The 20,422-nt window shown below is 46.5% G+C and overlaps 10 protein-coding genes across 10 annotated transcripts; all 10 read left to right on the top strand.

Annotated features, from left to right (window-relative positions):
- Positions 1 to 49: 49 nt before the first annotated feature.
- Positions 50 to 1,435, top strand: TM35_000351990 (putative oxidoreductase; the record flags this gene model as incomplete). Its single annotated transcript, XM_029029252.1, has 1 exon — positions 50 to 1,435. The coding sequence occupies one exon, from the start codon at positions 50 to 52 to the stop codon at positions 1,433 to 1,435; it is 1,386 nt and encodes a 461-aa protein (XP_028879521.1).
- Positions 1,436 to 2,020: 585 nt separating this feature from the next.
- TM35_000351980 (uncharacterized protein) lies at positions 2,021 to 2,872 on the top strand (the record flags this gene model as incomplete). Its single annotated transcript, XM_029029251.1, has 1 exon — positions 2,021 to 2,872. The coding sequence occupies one exon, from the start codon at positions 2,021 to 2,023 to the stop codon at positions 2,870 to 2,872; it is 852 nt and encodes a 283-aa protein (XP_028879520.1).
- Positions 2,873 to 3,162: 290 nt separating this feature from the next.
- Positions 3,163 to 5,370, top strand: TM35_000351970 (putative mitochondrial exoribonuclease DSS-1; the record flags this gene model as incomplete). Its single annotated transcript, XM_029029250.1, has 1 exon — positions 3,163 to 5,370. The coding sequence occupies one exon, from the start codon at positions 3,163 to 3,165 to the stop codon at positions 5,368 to 5,370; it is 2,208 nt and encodes a 735-aa protein (XP_028879519.1).
- A 292-nt stretch (positions 5,371 to 5,662) lies between these two features.
- On the top strand, positions 5,663 to 6,247 carry TM35_000351960 (ADP-ribosylation factor; the record flags this gene model as incomplete). Its single annotated transcript, XM_029029249.1, has 1 exon — positions 5,663 to 6,247. One exon carries the CDS (start codon positions 5,663 to 5,665, stop codon positions 6,245 to 6,247), a length of 585 nt encoding a protein of 194 aa, XP_028879518.1.
- A 419-nt stretch (positions 6,248 to 6,666) lies between these two features.
- Positions 6,667 to 7,383, top strand: TM35_000351950 (uncharacterized protein; the record flags this gene model as incomplete). The annotated part of the gene is made up of 1 exon (XM_029029248.1): positions 6,667 to 7,383. One exon carries the CDS (start codon positions 6,667 to 6,669, stop codon positions 7,381 to 7,383), a length of 717 nt encoding a protein of 238 aa, XP_028879517.1.
- A 697-nt stretch (positions 7,384 to 8,080) lies between these two features.
- On the top strand, positions 8,081 to 9,871 carry TM35_000351940 (uncharacterized protein; the record flags this gene model as incomplete). The annotated part of the gene is made up of 1 exon (XM_029029247.1): positions 8,081 to 9,871. The coding sequence occupies one exon, from the start codon at positions 8,081 to 8,083 to the stop codon at positions 9,869 to 9,871; it is 1,791 nt and encodes a 596-aa protein (XP_028879516.1).
- Positions 9,872 to 10,193: 322 nt separating this feature from the next.
- On the top strand, positions 10,194 to 11,231 carry TM35_000351930 (uncharacterized protein; the record flags this gene model as incomplete). The annotated part of the gene is made up of 1 exon (XM_029029246.1): positions 10,194 to 11,231. The coding sequence occupies one exon, from the start codon at positions 10,194 to 10,196 to the stop codon at positions 11,229 to 11,231; it is 1,038 nt and encodes a 345-aa protein (XP_028879515.1).
- A 348-nt stretch (positions 11,232 to 11,579) lies between these two features.
- Positions 11,580 to 15,584, top strand: TM35_000351920 (uncharacterized protein; the record flags this gene model as incomplete). The annotated part of the gene is made up of 1 exon (XM_029029245.1): positions 11,580 to 15,584. The coding sequence occupies one exon, from the start codon at positions 11,580 to 11,582 to the stop codon at positions 15,582 to 15,584; it is 4,005 nt and encodes a 1,334-aa protein (XP_028879514.1).
- A 647-nt stretch (positions 15,585 to 16,231) lies between these two features.
- Positions 16,232 to 16,768, top strand: TM35_000351910 (uncharacterized protein; the record flags this gene model as incomplete). The annotated part of the gene is made up of 1 exon (XM_029029244.1): positions 16,232 to 16,768. The coding sequence occupies one exon, from the start codon at positions 16,232 to 16,234 to the stop codon at positions 16,766 to 16,768; it is 537 nt and encodes a 178-aa protein (XP_028879513.1).
- A 299-nt stretch (positions 16,769 to 17,067) lies between these two features.
- Positions 17,068 to 18,195, top strand: TM35_000351900 (uncharacterized protein; the record flags this gene model as incomplete). Its single annotated transcript, XM_029029243.1, has 1 exon — positions 17,068 to 18,195. The coding sequence occupies one exon, from the start codon at positions 17,068 to 17,070 to the stop codon at positions 18,193 to 18,195; it is 1,128 nt and encodes a 375-aa protein (XP_028879512.1).
- Positions 18,196 to 20,422: the final 2,227 nt, after the last annotated feature.

Genomic DNA, 20,422 nt, shown 5'->3' with positions numbered 1-20,422 from the left:
GTAATAGTAAGCGAGAAGTCTACAACGGCAATTGAAATAAACACAAAGTATGCAACGTAGCACTGCACTGTTTGGCTTACCGACTGTGCGCACGGTGGCGGCTACTGGTTGGCGCTACCACAAACATGGCCGGCCGGAAAAGGTACTGCAGTACGAGCGATTCCGTATTCCGTTTGACCGCAACGGGCCGCAGGTGGTTGTGAAGATGCTCGCAGCGCCAGTGCACCGACACGACCGCAACGTCATTGCCGGTCATCACACACCACGAGAATCATCCCCATATACATGTGCAACTGCATGTGCATCCACATTTGCATCTACACAGCCACAACTGCCGCGTGTCGCCGGTGTTGAGGGCGTTGGAGTTGTGGAGGACGTTGGCCGCGGCGCTACGGTGGCGGTGCGGGAAGGCGATCTTGTGTGGATCAACAACCCCGCCGTCGGCACGTGGGCAACACACATTGTAACGGATGCAGAGAACCTTGACGTTGTACCAAATCGTGCAGACGTAGATGTGGAGTATCTCGCCTCCCTCTCGCTCTTTCATACTGCATACCACTTAACAAACAGCTTTGTGAACCTTCAGCCGAATGATGTTGTGCTACAGACAGGTGCATCATCATCTGTGGCACAGATTTGTCAAGGCTACATTCGTGCACGCGGTGCAAAACTCTTTCAGACCATGCAATTAGGACGTACAGAACACGCTCATCTGGTAGCCTTCTACAAACTTCGTGGGGCGTTTGCCGTTGTGCCGTATAATTATGTGCGCACAAACTATATGCGTCGTCTGCTTTCTGATGTACCACCACCAAAACTACTGTTAAACCATACATGTGGTTACTACGCATCTGGTCTTTTGAATCTATTAGGCGATAATGGTGTTTGTGTTACGTATGGTAACACAAGTGGGAAACCAATGCAGATTGCCAACATGGATGTAATAGCCCGTGGTATTCAGTTTAAGGGATTTTTTCTGCCAAACTGGATTCGCCGACATACACGTGAGGCCCGAATGCGGGTTCACCAAAACGTGATAGAGAGCATGACCATTTCTCAAGGACATGGTATATTCCGTGCTCAACGTTTTAAGATGGATGGTGATAGTCCGTTTGCTTTTAGCAACGCCTGGGATGCACCGTTGTGTAGCCGCAAACCAATTCTACGCATGGTTGGCGAATACGGCGAATGGCGTCGGCCGCGCTCTGACCAGGCGGCATGGAATATTGGTCGTGCTGTCTGGGATGACTTGTTGCAGCAAATGTGGGAAAGTGCTGGTACAACCGAGAACCCGCAGTCTATGAAATATTATACACCATTCAACGATATCTATTCATCATTCCATGACGCGAAGCAGACGAAAGAGATGGGACATCGTGACGTCTTCTTTCGTCGGCCCAACGCTCCGCGTCATAATGCAGCAGAGAAGGTGTAAACGCATTCCTGAGGTAGAGTGCCAAAATAAGAGGAATAGTAAGAAAAGGGAAATAGGGAAAGGGAAGGGTTTTCTGGGTAGTGGTATTATTTATTATTATTATTATTATATTTTTTTTTTTTAGTTACACAGGGGGGAATGGGAAAGAGCTGTGGTGTACAGTGTTATTTAGAAGAAGTAGCGAGAGTAGTTATGATAGCCCATATGAAGAGTCGTGAAGGAGTAAGAAGAAAAAGAAAAGAAAAGTGGATATGAGAAGTAAAACAACAAACAAAAAAAAAAAAGATATGAGAAAGGCTGTGGACAGACAAATGTGTTCATTGGCTTGGCGAGTTCAAATGTACTAACGATGTAGCAAGAGGAAGTCTGAGGTGTAGAAATGTCTTGCTGTGAGAACTGGTATTTGTTTATTGGTATAGATGTAAGATATGCTTCGTGTATAATTTTTATTTTACTATTATTATTATTATTATTATTATTATTATTATTATTATTTCTAATAATTTATTTTTAATTCTTTTATGGTCAGGTAGTGGTGTGTAAGGTGATTTCAGGTAAAGAACAATATTTGTAAACCAAGGAGAAATGTCTACCGTCCTTTGCGCCACCTCTGTACGTTCTATTATTCGAAAATCCGCCATTGTACCGGCGTTAGGATGGTCTTGGTGTAATTTCTGGAATCCCCAACTCACAGCGCGTCGATTTCAGGCTAGTGATCAGTTTCACCGTTATCTGCATAATCCACATATTGTACAACCAGATGGTGTAGACCCGCTTCCCCGTACCAAGGGTGACCAGCAGCAGTGGCTCAATACCGAACAATGGGATGGCTACAGTGACACATATTTACAGCGACACATGCAGTACCCTCCAACTAATGAACATCCTAATGTCAAGCTAAACTCTAGCCACACCCTTCTTTATAAATGTTTAAATAGTTGTTATAGGTACTATGGTGTGCTTGCAGATGAGCTACAAGCGCTTCATGAGGATCCACTTCACCCAAGGTTTCATGAAAAGATTGCCCACGTAAAGAAAGAAAGTGAAAAAATTGCTGAGGAGTTAGACCGTGTATATGCCGACTTACATCCTACCGTGAAATCTATTTATGATGCTTATTTGGTCCGCCGGTACTATCAGTTAAGGGATTGGATTAAGCATGTGGAGCAGAAACGACACAACGTCTTATGTCGACTATCTCCAGAGTACATTAGAGAGACAGAGCATGCTCGAGGTGTGGCCGCACACTTTTTACATCGCCTTCAACAACTTGAAACGGCTTTCACAAACAACCCAACCTTAGGACTATTGGCTGATGAAGGGGATGGACGGTACACACATGATGAAATAGTGATGTTGCGGCAAAAGGCAGCGTACTTCCGCAAAATGCATCAATTGGGGGCCAATCAACAAGATGCCGATGTGCACACATACTAGTCTACGGCAAAAGTTCAGGGAAACAGTTGAGGGGTGGGGGTGAAGTGGGGTTGGAGAAGGACAAGGGGTTACGTCAGAGAAAAGTGTATATGTAGTGAGATTGTTAATACAACCAGTCAATAAAAATTCTTGAGTGGCCTGGACTCTTTCCTTCCTTTTATTATTATTATTATTATTATTATTATTATTATTATTATTATTATTATTATTATTATTATTATTTTATATACTTCTTTTTTTTTTTCTGTATTGTCACCGCCAACCGTCAATGAAAAGTAGAGAACGTTAAGATGAGTGTTCCTAGGCGTGTGGTTAAACTCGCACAGTTTTCAGGTTCTTACCTTAATACAACATGGACACGAAAGTTTATTCTTGGCTCCTTGCTACAGCGCTACGATCCCCTACAGGGAGATGACACTTTAGTTCCTCCATCTCCTCAAAAAGTTAATGAGAGCGCTGCGTTAGACAAGGAGTTATTGCGTCTTCAACGCACGCTCGCTGAGGTCTGGTCGCTGCCCGTTCAACCTCTCGATTCTCTGAGTGAAGCTCGTATTCTTCGCCTTCTTGCACGCTATGCAGCAGGGGAAGGTGCTCTCGCTACAGAAGCATTGGATGAGTTAAACCGTGTCCTTTCTTGTATTCGTGGGGCTCCACAGCATGTAGAGGATCCGCGACATATGGAACATCTTTTACAGGCGTTACAGTATGTGAAACCGGGTGATAATTTGCGGCGTGTGGCGTTTGCCGGTGATCTTCATTACCCACCAAGCGCACTGTCGTACATGCATGCTCATCTAGGCGAGGATGTGCAGCTGGATGGGGGAGATCCGTTTGATTGCATACGGGAGCATATGGACGGCCCGGCGTATGCAATTGACTCCGCCACAACATCAGAAGTGGATGACGCAATTGGTGTGCACACCGACCCGTCCACTGGTGAGGAGTACTTTATGGTGTACGTTTCAGATGCCACAGTGTACTGTCCGTTTGATTCCCCGTTGGAGCAGGTGACGGCGCGGCTGCTCACTACAACAACATACCTCCCTGAAGGTGTTTTCTTTATGCTGCCGAAGCCTATTGTGGAGGCGGCGACCCTGCGTGAAGATCGTCCATGCCGCACATTTAACATTCGATTCCAGATCGATGAGGCAACGGGTGATGTGAAGAACTATAGTGTGGGTGTTGGTTGGTTGCGACAGCTCCGCCGCATCACATACGATGCCGTCCAGTCGCTCTACGACGGCGAAACAGAAAAACATACAGATGCAACGACAACAACAACAGCAACATCATCATCACCAGCATGGATGACAGTAACAGATAAACATGCATTGCAACGTATATTTCAGGCAGCGCAGCGTCGGTTTGAAGCGCGACAATTACGCTCCCGTGAGCGATTCATCGACGCCAATCTCCCCGAACCACTTATCAAAGTCTCGAAAACGCGTGTTCTCTCAGTGGAGGACCAAATCATAGCTACTAAAGATGCCCGATTAGCAGTAGCAGAGATGATGATAGCTGCCAACGAGGTGTGTTCACGTGTTGCGCAGGCAAACCATCTCCCAATTCCGTACCGTGGTACACGGGAACTTTCAATGGACCACCAGGTGGCGCAATCCTACACAGAACCCCAGGGTGTCACTAAAGTGGCCTCTCTTGATCCCCATTATGTATACTTTGCTGAGGCTATGCAGCAAGCGGTTCGTCAACTTAGCTCTGTCACACGAGCAGTTTACTTTCACACACCAATTCATCACGCTGGACTCGATACATACAATTATACCCATAGTACAAGTCCCCTACGACGTTATGCAGACATGTTAGTACATCATCAACTGAAGGTGTGGCTATGGCGGAACTCTAGGGGTAGTGGTCGTGTGACATCTTTGCCTTCTCGAAAAAAAAACTCATTAGCAATGATTGAACAGCCAATAGCAGAACATACTATGGCCACTTTGTGTTCAATGATAAGTAGTAAGCAGGAACAGTCAAGCCTCTTGCAAGACAGCAGTCAGCGATACTGGTTACTAAGATATATTGAGCAGAATATTCTTACAAAGAATCGTGCACATCGATTTATTTCTTTGGTTGGTGATACACGTGGGGTAGCGAGTGCCCCAGAATATACTCGTTTTTTACCTTCTTTTCATTACAACAATAAAAATAACGACAGTAAAAATCATAAATATATTGGTAATAGTACTTTAATGGATGGTTTTACTCCAGCTACTGTACCCTTTGCTGGTAGGTGGCAGCAACGATCTCATGAATACCGATATGTTTCTGATATCTATATTCCTGAACTGCAATTTGTGCATGTGGTACTGCACAGCTTGCCAAAGGTTGTAATTGGGGCGGTAGTGGAATGTGAGGTACTTGAAGTTTGCCCTACACAGGGCCGACTTATACTGAGAGTTGTGAAGGTGTGGAAAGGCGGAGATGAGCGCCAGTTTGAATCACTTTGGAAGAAGGCAATATTACCGTCACTGGATTCGTGATGAGACATGGGTAGGTGACAACGGGAAGATTAGAGGTTACGGGTATGTCACTGATAAGCAGTGCTATTCATCACATTGTATGATAATATTTTTTCTTCAATTCGTAGGTTTTTTTTTTTTTTTTTCCTTTGTCTTTTCGATATGATTATTATTATTATTATTATTATTATTATTATTGTTATTATTATTATTATTATTATTATTATTATTATTATTATTATTATTATTATTATTATTTGTGAAAACTCTTTTGTTTCTTCTTTTTTTTTTTATCCTTAGGGAAGGGATTAGTATGGGCTCCTTCTTCAGTAGTCTTTGGGAGTTTTTTAGTCCCTCACGCCCTTACAAACTTCTTATTCTTGGCCTCAATAACGCAGGGAAAACATCTATACTTTATCATCTCCAGCTTGGTCACGCCATCAGCACGCAACCAACACTTGGAGGTAATACGGAGCAGTTGGTTATCACACATGGTTCAAATAATAATAATACGATACAAGTAAATTGCTGGGACCTTGGTGGACAAGAACAGCTACGAGACTCATGGCGTCTCTACTATGATCATACTGATGCAGTAATATTTGTAGTAGACGCTGCTGATCCAGTACGCTTTCAAACAGCAGGGAAGGTACTACGAGGTCTTTTAAATGATGAGCCGCAGCTGCGACAGGCAGTATTGCTCGTGCTAGCAAACAAGCAAGATTTGCCCGGAGCGGCAAGTCCGGCAGAACTAATAAACGCATTAAATTTGGGTGCAATAAAAGACCGTACGTGGACCTTGATGGGATGCAGCGCATCCACTGGTGATTCCCTTCGGGAAGCAATGGCTTGGGTGGCGCAAAAAGTGACGGAACAAGCAAGCACAGCAACTGTTTGAGATGAGTAAAATAACGAACTCAAATATAACACTAACATTTGTTTGCTTTCTGAGTACCTCTAAAATATCCTTTTTATAAAAAGGACGACAAAGAGAGAAAAGGTTTATATGCCTACCTTATTCCCATGGAATAAAAGAAAAAAAAAAGCGATTTTCACATTTTTCCTGACCTATTTATTTTCAGAAGCTTTAGTTTGGGTGCGTCGAAACCTATTATTTGTATTAATTCATAAAGGTATGAATACAAGTTCAAATCCACAAATTATCAATAGACAGTAATACTGGAACAACGAAAAAAAAAGACACTGTTTCTGGGCACTTTTGATCCTACAGTGAACCTTAGTCTTTCTGTGAGCTCTAACACCGCTCAGAGTATTGCTTCCGGTAGTAGTGGTAGTAGTGGTGGTGGTGTCAGCCGAATGTGGGCGAGCAAACATTCGGATGAACCTAGGACAGAGTCGTGCAGCAGTGGCCACCGTGCCCCGCGTCACCCAAAGCTGTTTATGGATGTAGGATCGCTAACAGTGTGGTTGGCGGAGGAGCACGCTGAATTCAGATCACACATGCTCCATAATCCTTCTGTGTGGACCTTCGGTCGTCTTTTGGGCTTCTTAGGGAAGCGGCGCTTCATGGAGCAGCTGTGGGACTTTTGTCTCTCTAGTTACTGCGTGGTGCCCAGGTGCGTCCTCACCGCTGCTGCTGAAAACAGGGTTCCTGAACACCACCGTGAGGGGTGGGAGCGCCTCTGCCGGCAGTACACCGCCCCTGTGGCGGTGATGGGACCGCTGACAAGCACCGTGTCGGACCTTTCTGCATTTGGAGGGGATGCATGTACACGTTTTTTTGGTGCAGGGGCACCGCACGACGGCCCTCGGAATCCGCTATTCTTCCGAAAGGGTGGGTCGCCGGCGGCATCGGTGCTTTCGATCAATTCCCTCACCCATGAACCAGACGAAGTGCACTCGTGGACGGGAGGCCAGAGCGTGGGCGGCGGGGCGACAACAACACACAGCAACCTGGAGGTCTGTACCAGTGGCACTTTCTCTCGTCCCGGTGAGCGCTGCGTTATTATGAAGGCGCGGCGCCCCATCAACGCAGGAGATGAACTGCGCTACGAAGCCACCCCCTTGCCGTAACGGAGAGGAGGGGGTGGGGGGCGGGTGACGTTTAGCAATATCTGCGCACAGACGCCACAGTTAAGTGAAGTCTCGAGGACTGGCAGCGTAACGGGATAAAATGGGATTTGGAGATACCATGTTTCTTATGTAGTATTATATATAGGCGCAAGATGTCTACCACATATATATTTGAAAAAAATAAAATGAAAATAGTCAAAGTTTGAATACTGGTTTCTTTTGCATGTGATGCCGCGGGAAAGACGGCAGGGGAACCTCACATTTCCGGATGCAGCAGAGTAGGGGTGGAGTTGGTTCTTGATGTTCGTTGTAGTTGCGTGTGTATGTTTATCTTGTGTCTTGCTTTAATGTGTTTTGTTTTATTTTTATCTTGCTTTTGGGTCGTGTTTTCTTGATTACCTCGTCTCTACAGGGTGGGTACCAGGAAAACGGCCTTCGGATTATTGCTTATTTGACGAATAATCAGAATTGATTCTTCCAGGTACCCATATTCTCTCTCTCCCCCTCTTGACGTATTCTTCGTCTTGGTATATTTGGGGCTACGTGTTTATAACTGTGGTTGTGATTATCACATTCTGTTCACTGGTGAGGGTATTGTATAATGTATGGAAATCCATGCTTCTCTTTTTTTTTAGCCTATGTGAATACGCTTTTTCTTTTTCTCATGTCCACTATAATTCACTAAGTGTCCGAAGATATGCCCAATTCGGGAGGTAGTTGTGACAGACAACTTTCAAACTCTTTGATGAAGCGGCATCGTCGGGGACGTCCAGGATTTTTTTTATTCGTTGGTGCAGTGACGTTATTGATTTTTTTAAGCTTCCAACTTTCTTTTCTGTTGGAGTCACAAGAAGAGAGCTCACAGAGGGAATTTGGCACATCAGGGGTGCGTGTGGAGGAGAAGAATTTTGTGTTTCCGCCTGGCGATGAGCCCGACATGCAGCCGTGGTTCGAGTCGCTTCTCAGTGCGGTTGCGCATAATAAATCCTCGACCGCTGCGTACGGATGCAGTTGGTTTATGGCTCCCATCGGGGAAACTATGCGAGTAGTGCCAGCTTGTTCAGTGGGTGACAATAATAACAACAACAACAACAACAAACCACGCTGTTCGAACGAAGAACTATCCGCTGGCAGTATGGCGGTTAATCGAGGGGCCACCCAAGCGCGGTGCGTAACGAGGGGTATGCAACCCAAATGCTATACTGAAAACATCATCATGCAGAAAGGAAGTTTTTTCACTTTCGAAGGTGGGAATTTGAGGATACCATCTAGGCTTTTTCTTGGTGACGGAATGAACAGACCCTTTGCGAGGTACCACCGATACTATGGAAATTCAGTACAGAAGGTTTCATCTGCTCCCAATCGTGGTCCCTCCATTCTGAATCACTGCAAGTATGTTGTGAATACACCGGCGGTATTTTTGTACCGCGTAAGTGGACACTCGACCTTTCATCTGTGGGTAAATAATCTTGGACCATTCTTTGCAACGATGAATGACGACTTTGGATTAGAGACTGCAACAAAAGGATTGGGGAGATTATTTCGTGGTAAAAAACCGATAATCATCACAGTTGATGATAAACCGTCCCAAGGCCCTAAAGCCCCCCTGTTGTTAGATGAATTGTTAAGTTATTTCACGGATCTCCCAATATTAAACGCCTCTGATTTCACCGAGCCGACGTGCTTTACTCAAGCAATCCTTGGATGTAGTGCTACTACTTTTGATCAGTCTGAGATTCGACGGTGGATGATACCACGTGTTGCGTTTAGGCACCGCCTTCTGCAGTTACTCTCGATGAGGAGTGGTGGGAACGACAATCCAAACACTAGCCCTACAGCCGACATAAAATCACTGCGGTGCTTGGTATCACTCCATGATGCACAACTTCCCAATGTTGTTAGAGAATGGATGGCTTGGAAACTTCGACATTGGCAGAGGCTGCCATATAGGCCAAGGGTTCTGTACCTTAGTCGGAACCATCCTAACGTCACTCGTGGGCGAAAGGTGGTAAATGAAGCAGATGTCCTTCCCGCCCTTGAGGCACTGGTGCTTGAAATGACGGGAGGCAAACTCCAGCGTATGTTCTTTGAGGAAATGGCATACGTGGATCAAATTATGATGATCTCCGAAACAAACATTCTTATTGCTCCTCATGGTGGAGGCATTGCCAACTGTGTGTGGATGCCGCCGGGATCTGTGGTTGTGGAGTTTGTATCTCCAGCTGGGGCGACTTTATTGCAGATGTACCACAAGTGGTGTAGACAAGCAGCGGGCCGCGGTGCGCTACCAATCGAGCACCTTCCGTTCATTGCTGAGCAGGACCCTGCGGAGCGCAAGCCTGGCTTTGCAGAGGCGAACCCAGTGTGGACTCGAAACAAACGGCTCCATAGCAATATTTGGCTACCGAAGGAAAAACTTGTGGAACACGTGGCGAAAGCCATCACTTTATATCGACAATGGACGGAGAAGGCGAAGAGTAATGTGTGACTGCATATGTGTAGCAGAAGGAGGGAAGGTGCATCACTCCTATTGCTAATGCGAAGCGTATGTCCTGGTTTGGAACAGGAATAATCTCAGCGGTGCCTCCCATCCTATCTTATGTTGTGCCTCCTTTTGCACGTTTTTCTACTTCTTTCTGCAAGAAATAATTATCATGAAGTATTCTGGGTTTTTTTTTTTTGTTGTTGTTGTTATCTTCTTACCTGGTATTACTTAGTTTGTCAGTTTTTTTTTTTTTTTTTCTGTTTTTGCGTGATGCGAAGAGTTGAGGAAGAGGTCCTTGTTGGACACCAAAACTGTGCACGTATTGATGGCCAGTAGGCTGGAGCGTCTGGGGAGTCCGGCACCGTTTCTGCAGTTGACGACTTTTCCCGCCCACGGTCGTGGGTCTGTAGGTGATGACTGTTGGAGACACGACAGCGGTGATGACAGGCCTGCAACAGGACGCCTCATCGTTTCTCCGGCCCCGCATGGTGATGGAGTGGGTGGTGAGTGGTGCTGTGATGTGCGAGGGTCACCAGTACACCGTGCACTTTCCTGGTCCTATCAAACGGAGGCTGATAGATCGCGTGGTGCTGAAAACTTTTCTGTTACAAATGGGACGCTCTCACCTATTGTAGCTGCTGGAATGGTTGGTGCTGCCTCGGCTACGTGTTTTGTTTCACCTGAATTAGCCACGTGTGATAAAGAGGAAGTAAGTGAAAGAAAAGAAAGATTTTCTTCATCTGGCAGGAGGTCTGTGGTGCTTCGCGCCAAAGAGGATGACCCTCCCGTCTGGGTCTCGCCCCACCGTGTCGATTGCAGCAGTAGCAGTCCACACGAAGGAAATGATGTTGACAAACCGTGCTCCACATTTCACCCATACTCTACTCTTCAGCAGAGCAACTCACAACCGGTGGTAGCCGTTTCTGTACTGTTGGAAATGATGAGTGCAATACAACATTCCATTCAACAGCTCGGCAGTGAGGTAAAGGAATTAAGACTCACCTTAGAGACTGTAAAGATAAAACTTGAAAATGGTGGGCGTGAACATTCTGCACAGCATGACACCACAGAACCATTGGGAGGGTCAGCTGCAGCAGTGCAAAACGAATGCAATCACATACGGCCTTCAACATTCATCCCTCCCCCCAGTTCTCCTCCTTCTTCTTGGGACTCATGTTGTCTCTCAACTCACTCTTCTCCCCCTTTAAGAGGTTCAGAGGCTCTGCTAGACGCGGATATCGTTAAAGCAATGACAGATGGACTGAAGGAGCTCGAATCACTCCCTTGCTCCCTCCCGGCTGGACATCGTCTTGCGATAGAAAAGTTCCATAATCTCTGCTGTGGTCGTGGATTGACCGGTTAAGGATAGTCGATCAGTTCCACCAGAGGGTACTGATAAATCTTTTTTTTTTTTTTGTTTACTTCTTTGCACGGGGGATATATTGTCTGATTTTTCTGCGTACTTCTTTATGTTTGCGTAGGTGTTATTGTAATTATTATTTTTTTTTTTTTTTTCTGACGCTAGTGGCACCAGCCAGAGTTAGTTTAAAGGAAACAAAAGGGTAATAGGAAAAAAAAAGGGTACAAGAGGTGGTCTATTCAAGGGTGGCAAAGCTAGACGCAGAGTTTTGGAGAAAATAAATACAGAAAGTGCGTTGCTCTCTTTGTCCTTGTTTGTTTGTGTGCGCTCATTATTACTGAGACGAAGAGAATGTATCTTGATGAGAACTGTTCCGGTGCCATTACAGGCTGCAGTGCGTCCGTGTCGGACTGCAACCAAAATTCATTTAACCGCCCTGGACCGCAACATGTAATCCCGCTAACACCGACTGTGGGAACTCGTGTAGTGCTCACTTCGAAGCAAAGTGACAGAGACGCTTTTATTTGGGAAGACAAAGAAATTGATTTGGCGTATTTGCGATGCGCAGAGCAACACATGTTAATTGGTAGGGTGTTGCGCGAAACGGATACGCATTTTGTGGTGCGCTTCGAGATTCCGTATTGTTGTCTGTCACCGAATCTTCGTGGTCAGCGCGCTGCGCGTGATCCTTTTGACGCGCGACGCCGGGAAGATGAAGGAAAGGTGTTAAAGGAATGCAAAGAGAGCGGGTGTAAAAATGAGCACGAAGATAAAGAGGAGGATAATGAAATTGATAAAGCAACGTCCTCCATACTACCGCGTGTTGACATTGACTCTGAGATCATCAACACTGGTGTGACGACGTCCCGCTTTGTCGTGGGCATTGTCCCCGTTCTTACGGTTACGTCTGAGAATGTTTCCATCCCTACGCCAAGAAGCAGAGAAGAAGCACGGTTCCCTCTGGGTGGAACAGCAGGGTCACGTCGTTCTGGTCACACTGGAAGCGCCATACTCTCATCACCAAAAAAAAATCGTGAAACAGAGTCACAGTCTCTCGGCGCAACTACACAGCAAAGCGGTTTCGTTGCCAGCGACCGTTCTTACAACGTTTTGCAAGTATCCTTATCTGTAGTAAAAAGATGTTGTATATCACTTTTACATAGCCTTTTAGAGCAGCACGATATGCTTGAGAACGTGAGTGCAGCTTTTGCTAGTCGAGATTTCAAATTGGTGGCACAACACGTCTCGGGGGTGATTGAGGCACAACGAATAATAGCGCAAAGCCGTCGAGACGAATGCAAGAACATGGCAGATTCATGGCGTTCGTCGCTTTCATGGGTCCAGCCTCATTCCCACACAAGAGATTCTGACGCAAGTCGGAGAACAGATGACACCTTGGGGGAAGAAAACACCCGTTTCATCAAGTTCATGAGACGATGCAAGGAGGGTTCATCGTGTGTAGAGACTCAGCAATATGCTTCAGTTGATCGAAGCGAAAAGGAAATACGGCAGGGAGGCGGTGGCGGTGGCGGTGGGAGTCGTCAAAGTAGCGGCGTGGAGCTGCCATCAGCAGATGGTCAAGAGGTAGAATCCCTTGAAATTGACAAGTTGCGGGCCTTGCAGGTTCTATGGAATGCCAATAGTGCACAGCAGGAACTCGCTCCGTTATATGCTTTGTTAAGCTTAGTACACTTCCACGACACCCAATACCAGCAGTCTCTGGAAGACGCCATAACAGCCCTCGCGCATGATGACACGTGTGTGGAAGCTTACACACGTGTGATGGCAAGTTTTATGGCTCTAGGCTCTGAACAAGAAGCACTCGTAACATCATCAGTAGCTATCAAGCGTTGTAGTGCAATTAGTCCGCAGTTTGTAAGACTCTCTCGAATTCTCTGCGCGTGTGCTTTTTACCGAAGAAACCTTTCGGAGCACAGCGGAATTGATGTTCTTCCACGCATACGTAACCCTACCAGTTTTGAAAAGGGTCCCGGACGTGAGCCAACGAAAATACCAAGGGTCCAACGTGCTGTACGACTCTCGTCAACCTTTCGTGTGCAGAAACTTAGCTATTCCTGTGCAACCCCCGCATCATTTTTTTCTGCTGTCCCTTGGGCATTACGTGGCCTGCTTACAGGGGCGTCTCCTCCGATGGATTATTTTTCGCGCAGCCTGCGAGCTCGCGCCTTGTGTGGTTTTAACCAAGGTGATGTCGTTGTATGTGAAGAGCCTTCTCTTCATGTACTCTTGCTGTGTTCAACTAACCTTGAGAGTGGAACGACAGCAATGCCCTCATCATCATTTTCACCGTGGTGTGAGGATGGTAGCTGTCCTGCAACAGCGTGGACTCTCTGCCGAAAACGTTTCTGTGCCTACTGTGGGTACCCACTCGTCTCAAAACAGATGCTAATGGTGGACATCCGTGAGGCCACCTCAAAGGCACTGGCAGACCGACTACGTATGAACTTCAGTGCGAGGGAACCCCTCCCATGTGCAGGAAGTTGTGGTGATCATTACTGTAGCGAGGTATGCCGCAACCGGGCGGCAGCGGAGTATCACTCGATAGAGTGTCAGCTTGTCGTTGCATGCGACGACGACGACGACGACGACGACCAACACCACCACCCCCACCACCACGTTGTCGGCAAGGATGGGGAGGAGGAGGAGGGGGAAGAGGAATCAACGCTTCCCGACCCTTCTGTTTTGCAAGAATTCACGGGGGAAACAGGGGTCAATGCATCATCTCTGTGTCCGTCAAATGTTGTAGACAGACCTGGCCGACTAGTGGAACTTTTTCCATCTGCAACGGTACCATTTGACCGTCCAGGCGTGCGTGGATTGGTCGCTATTCGACGCTTTCGCATGTATGGCGGAGAATCGGAATGTGGATTGATATCCACAGATGTCCAGTACAGCGAGCCACAACATGGCTCTGACATCTCTTCTGATGATACTCTGATAACGGCGGAACAAGAAAAACGTTACGCGAACTCGATTGTGACCTGTCGCACTGTCATTCGAAAAATCCGCAACAGCTTCAAGTGTCACTACGCGGCAATCGAAAAGTCTATCCATGACAAAGCACCGAACGCCGTAACTGCAGCGCTCCTTGTATTGAGTCGTCTCGTTGCGAATATTTTGTCTCTGATTCTTCCACCAATTGCACGAGAAATAAAAGGATTTGGTGAACCTGACTACTGTTGTCGTGAAAGATCAGCATCCATAAAGGCAATTATCGGGCGCTACACGTTGAGGGGCTTTACCAGCTACGGGACAACTCCGTCAGACCACCACGATGTTCATGGACTTGTTTTGGCAGAAGAGGTTCTCCACCAGATTGGAGTCCCTTTCTTTGCTGATACAAACCTGGCCCATCCTACCACCGTTTGGGAACTACTAAACGAAGAACCCAAAGAGGCAAAAAAAGGTAGCGATGACGCCCCACCTTCAGTGACCTCAACGACCCAGAGCATTCGCCGTGGTTTTGATCGTGCAGTGGAGTTGCTCTCTGTCATTAACAAAGTAATCCAAACAAGCCTGCATGATGAGGCAGTAGCCTTTAGTCTTTCTGTGAGCTCTAACACCGCTCAGAGTATTGCTTCCGGTAGTAGTGGTAGTAGTGGTGGTGGTGTCAGCCGAATGTGGGCGAGCAAACATTCGGATGAACCTAGGACAGAGTCGTGCAGCAGTGGCCACCGTGCCCCGCGTCACCCAAAGCTGTTTATGGATGTAGGATCGCTAACAGTGTGGTTGGCGGAGGAGCACGCTGAATTCAGATCACACATGCTCCATAATCCTTCTGTGTGGACCTTCGGTCGTCTTTTGGGCTTCTTAGGGAAGCGGCGCTTCATGGAGCAGCTGTGGGACTTTTGTCTCTCTAGTTACTGCGTGGTGCCCAGGTGCGTCCTCACCGCTGCTGCTGAAAACAGGGTTCCTGAACACCACCGTGAGGGGTGGGAGCGCCTCTGCCGGCAGTACACCGCCCCTGTGGCGGTGATGGGACCGCTGACAAGCACCGTGTCGGACCTTTCTGCATTTGGAGGGGATGCATGTACACGTTTTTTTGGTGCAGGGGCACCGCACGACGGCCCTCGGAATCCGCTATTCTTCCGAAAGGGTGGGTCGCCGGCGGCATCGGTGCTTTCGATCAATTCCCTCACCCATGAACCAGACGAAGTGCACTCGTGGACGGGAGGCCAGAGCGTGGGCGGCGGGGCGACAACAACACACAGCAACCTGGAGGTCTGTACCAGTGGCACTTTCTCTCGTCCCGGTGAGCGCTGCGTTATTATGAAGGCGCGGCGCCCCATCAACGCAGGAGATGAACTGCGCTACGAAGCCACCCCCTTGCCGTAACGGAGAGGAGGGGGTGGGGGGCGGGTGACGTTTAGCAATATCTGCGCACAGACGCCACAGTTAAGTGAAGTCTCGAGGACTGGCAGCGTAACGGGATAAAATGGGATTTGGAGATACCATGTTTCTTATGTAGTATTATATATAGGCGCAAGATGTCTACCACATATATATTTGAAAAAAATAAAATGAAAATAGTCAAAGTTTGAATACTGGTTTCTTTTGCATGTGATGCCGCGGGAAAGACGGCAGGGGAACCTCACATTTCCGGATGCAGCAGAGTAGGGGTGGAGTTGGTTCTTGATGTTCGTTGTAGTTGCGTGTGTATGTTTATCTTGTGTCTTGCTTTAATGTGTTTTGTTTTATTTTTATCTTGCTTTTGGGTCGTGTTTTCTTGATTACCTCGTCTCTACAGGGTGGGTACCAGGAAAACGGCCTTCGGATTATTGCTTATTTGACGAATAATCAGAATTGATTCTTCCAGGGTTCATATGTTGTCTATCTGAGTTTTTTTTTTTTTTGCCTATGTGTGTCTCTGATATTTGTTTCTTTTTTTTTTCTCTTTTTTTTAACGGTGTAGAGTTTGGAGTGCGGGACGACTGGGAGAGAGTTTGTTTTGGTGTTATTTCTGTTTTCTAATCTGGATAAATATGGGACTTGATGCTGTACCACACGAGAGGAAAAAGTTTATTAAGGGAACGAATATTGTTGTGCAAAAGAATGCTACGGATGGAGTGTATAATGAGCATCTCTCACTAATGTATTCTATTGCCGCTGATGATCAAGAGGAAGTGATGTGGTGGAATAATACCCTTCGTCCAGAGAGAAATCTAACCCATCCTTCTGATGCTTTTTTGCAGGGTATCAAGGCTTTGCGTCCGGCCGCGTGTTTTAACACATTTGACATTCAAAAGGCGCGACTCCGTCGTCTTGTAAAGCAAGAGAAAGACAAACGTAAGTTCCTGATTCGACGCAAAAAGGAGGTTGCGCCCACGGCAGCCATGAAGGCCTCCCTGAATCCGCATAAAGTCCCGCGTACAGGTGGTCGCGCTCCAGAAGAAGAACTTAGGTTGCTTTCCCGTGGAAAGAAATCGTCAAAGAAAAACACCACTAATGAATCTGATAAAAAGAAATATTTCCACAAGTGGAAGAAACAGAAGTTACAGAAAATTGGAAAAGGTTTGTAGAGAGAGATGCTTTCGTTCTATCCTTTGTTCTGTGACGTTTGTTGTTGAATGATTTTTGTAAGTGTGATGGTGAAGTACAACCCACGAGTAACAAGTAAAACAGCGAGATGGTGGCATTACTTTTCTTGATTCTTTGATTTTTTTTCTCCTCAGAGGTGTAATGGTTTCTGATGTTTAGTACACTTTGTTTTGTTTTTTTTGTTGTTTTTTTGCTTTTTTTTTTGGTATTTTTAAATCCTCGTCACTTTGTTGTTTTTTTTTTTTTGTTTCGAGGCTGAGGCTAGCTACTCGCTACTGGAATGTATTCTGGCCGTCTAGTGAATTCTTGTCTAAGGCGTATTTCATCGACTAGTATTGCGCCGCAACGGTGTGCATCGACATTGTTATTGCCGTGCCGATGGAAATCGTATGTGTTGAAGTTCCTCCGCGGGCAGCTACCAGAGGATCTGAAAGATCTAAATGGTGCTCTAGGGTGTCTATATGGGACACTTCCTGATGTTGACGAATTCGGTCAATTTGTTATTGCTCCTGAAGTTGTGGAACGTTTTCACCAACTCGGTTATGTCAAACTACCTCACCCGGTGTTGGACGCGCAGCAAATTGACAAACTTGCAGATGAGGTTAATGAACTTGCCAATAACGTTGAGCATCATCCAAAGACAGAGAAATTGTATGCAACTTCCCTGGCCGATTTGACAGGAGGGCCTCTTTTTTACTGTCAAGGTCAGTGGCGAGCTTCGTGGGGGATGCATGACCTTATTTATTTGCCTACTATAACTGTTGCCGCGTCGCAAGTTCTTGGTAATTCCCTTGTTCGACTTTGGTATGACGAGGTATTTATGAAAGAAGCACGGAAGGGGCCCTGCGTTCCTTGGCAACAAAACTATGCACGTTGGCAACACACAAAACCAGTCAACCATGTAACTGTTATGATCGCCCTGGATACTATGAACAAGGACCGTGGTGCCCCTTGCTTGGTTCCTGGAAGTCATCGCTGGAGAGATGGCGACTTGCTTCCGGCAGTTCCATACGATCCTTCAAAGGACGAAGCGCAACAGTTGAACACCATTTGGGATATTATAAATGAAGAAGAAAGTGAGGTACTCATGGATACGCCACCGGTGACGGTAGACATGAAGCGTGGTGAGGCCCTTCTTATCCATCCACTGACGCTTTTTGCCACTCATGGAAATCGCTCCCTGGATGCTGCCCGTTGCTGTTTCATACACTATATGGGTGAAAAAACGTATGCCACCCAAAATGGACCCCTTTTGCCGCATACAACAAAATTCCAAGCAGGAGCAATGATTCAAGGGCCATTTTACCCTGTGGTATTTGATCCTGCCATGACGGAAGAACTTTCAATGTTGCCCCCCGGCCCCACCCCATCGAACGACAACCCTGGGGAAGCACGGGCCGATCCTTGAGAAAAGGTGTTGGGTCGCCTGCCCGTTTTTTTTTTTTTTTTTTTTTCGGGTTTGTTGTTGTTGTTCTTGAGAGCTTGCGAAAAAAAGTGGTTGAGACTTACGTTGTTAGAGAGTAAATGGTGTACCGGGATTTAAAGTTTGGTAAAAGTATTTTTTTTTTTTCATTCTCGCAGTCTGCAAACGTAAGTTTCTGAAGAAAAAAAAAAAGTAAGTTCATAAACAAGGAAAAATGTTAAGTACGACCCGTCCGGTTTAAGAACACAGCGGAAAACTAACACGCAGGTATTTATAGATTTTGTGCACCAACAGTAGCCCAACAGCATTTTTATTTGAGATTCGTCTAGCTGGAACCACATAATTTAAGTTATCATATTAATGGTGTGTTCTGAGACTAGAAAACGATACACTTATAGTAAGAATGGCCAAAAAATAAAATCATGGACTTGGGGGGTCTTGCGTCCCTCTATTACTAGGTTCACCATGCCCCGGAATACAGAATTTCCACATGTCTTTGTGGAAGTACATGCTCATTTCAGGGCTAAATGGGCGGTTTTGGAAAAGAACCAATAATTATTACCCTCATTAGTACCAATGGCGTACATGGAAGGGCCCAGAATTAGGATAGCAGGGAACACAGGAACTCTGACAGACGGCATGGACCGAGGTAATCAGGCCGGAGGAAAAGATCCGCTCCTTTTGAGGAAATGATAGATTATTTGATGAAGACATCACCCAGCCAATTGGTGGCCGACGGAATGCCGGGAAACTTTTTCCATGACGGCAAATCCTGGACCAGATTATAACGGCGCATGGAATATTTTTCTGCAATGGACACACACTTTTCGCAATGAAGGGATGGCGGCATAACAGGTTCAAATGGGATGATAGCTTTACATGCAGATGCGGATAATACGAACAGTTAAGGATTTCCCGGGAGTGAAGATGCAGGGCATTCGGGAGGCTATCGTTGAGCGTTAAAGGCGGGATGATCCTTTCATACAGACCACCGTGGAGTGGCAGAAGAAACATTCAGCTCCACCACCTCCCAACAAAGCACACTGTTTCAGGTGTGATCGCATAGGCCATTACAACTCTACGTGCCATGTTGCTTTGCAAAAAGAACCTTTTAAACCAAAGAAAATGAACACGATCCCAACCCACGATTGCCAATACAGCTGGGGAAACGCGCAGATCCCATGGAACTCCCACGGAGTACGGTGCGTTATCTCGGCCAATGGGCCGCCACATTAAACAAATCAGCACACTTGACATCATTGATGTAAGAGAATTGGAAAAAATGGGATTTGCCAGAATCCGCAACGCAACATTTTGGCGCCCCCTTTAAAGGGCAGAACATTCTGCAACGGTCACACCGCACCAGGGTGGCAACGAAAGATGACGAAGCCCGATCACCGTTGCAACAGATAGGCGTAGGAACACTGTCCACCGAATGGATTAGAGCACGCATGAACAATAGTGCCGGGAGGCGTTGGGACGAGGTGTGGAATATTATGCAGAAACCCGAATTACACACCAGACGGCGTGAATCCAATTTGCGAATTAATAACGCCGAGGCACAGCGTATGAAGGAGGCAGGTGCTATTTGTACAGCTTCATCGCACCCAACCGCAGGGTGGGTAGTACCGTTTACGGTAGTGGAGGAAAAACCCTCCGGGCAGAGAAGGCGATTCATTGCGTGGCCAAGAGAAAAGAATGACAAGGATGATTGTGAAGCTGATGTTCCTCTGGGACACATTTCCCGATACCTGGATGCAGTTTGCGACGAAACTGCAACATTATTTGATTTAAAGGCGTCATTTTTCCAGGCAGCTCTACCGGTTAACATACGCGCAAGTTTCCGTCGCCGCACGGAATCAGGGGAACTCGTTGAGTTCACTCGCCTTCTCATGGGCTATAAACGCGGCCCAGAGATTTTAAATACCATTACAAGAGTTCTGGCTGGAGATCCGGAACTGGTAAAGCCACAGTATGCGGCACCCAAAGGGTTAAAAATACATGTCTGGATTGGCAACATAAGAATAAGTGGTTCACACAAAAAGGTGGAAGTTTGGGGACAGCAAATTTTGAAGAACATGCAACACTGCGGCGCCACCATCGGAGAACAGCGGCTAAACACAAAGGAACGCGATTTCATGGGAGTACATTTCAATCACAAAAACAACACGGTTTCTTTAAGCGGCAAGGCAATAAGGAGGTTACGACAAAC

The sequence above is a fragment of the Trypanosoma theileri genome (assembly GCF_002087225.1).
Source record: "Trypanosoma theileri isolate Edinburgh chromosome Unknown TM35_Tth_35_V1, whole genome shotgun sequence".
Taxonomy (NCBI): domain Eukaryota; phylum Euglenozoa; class Kinetoplastea; order Trypanosomatida; family Trypanosomatidae; genus Trypanosoma; species Trypanosoma theileri.
This window is presented reverse-complemented; position numbering and strand designations above follow the sequence as displayed.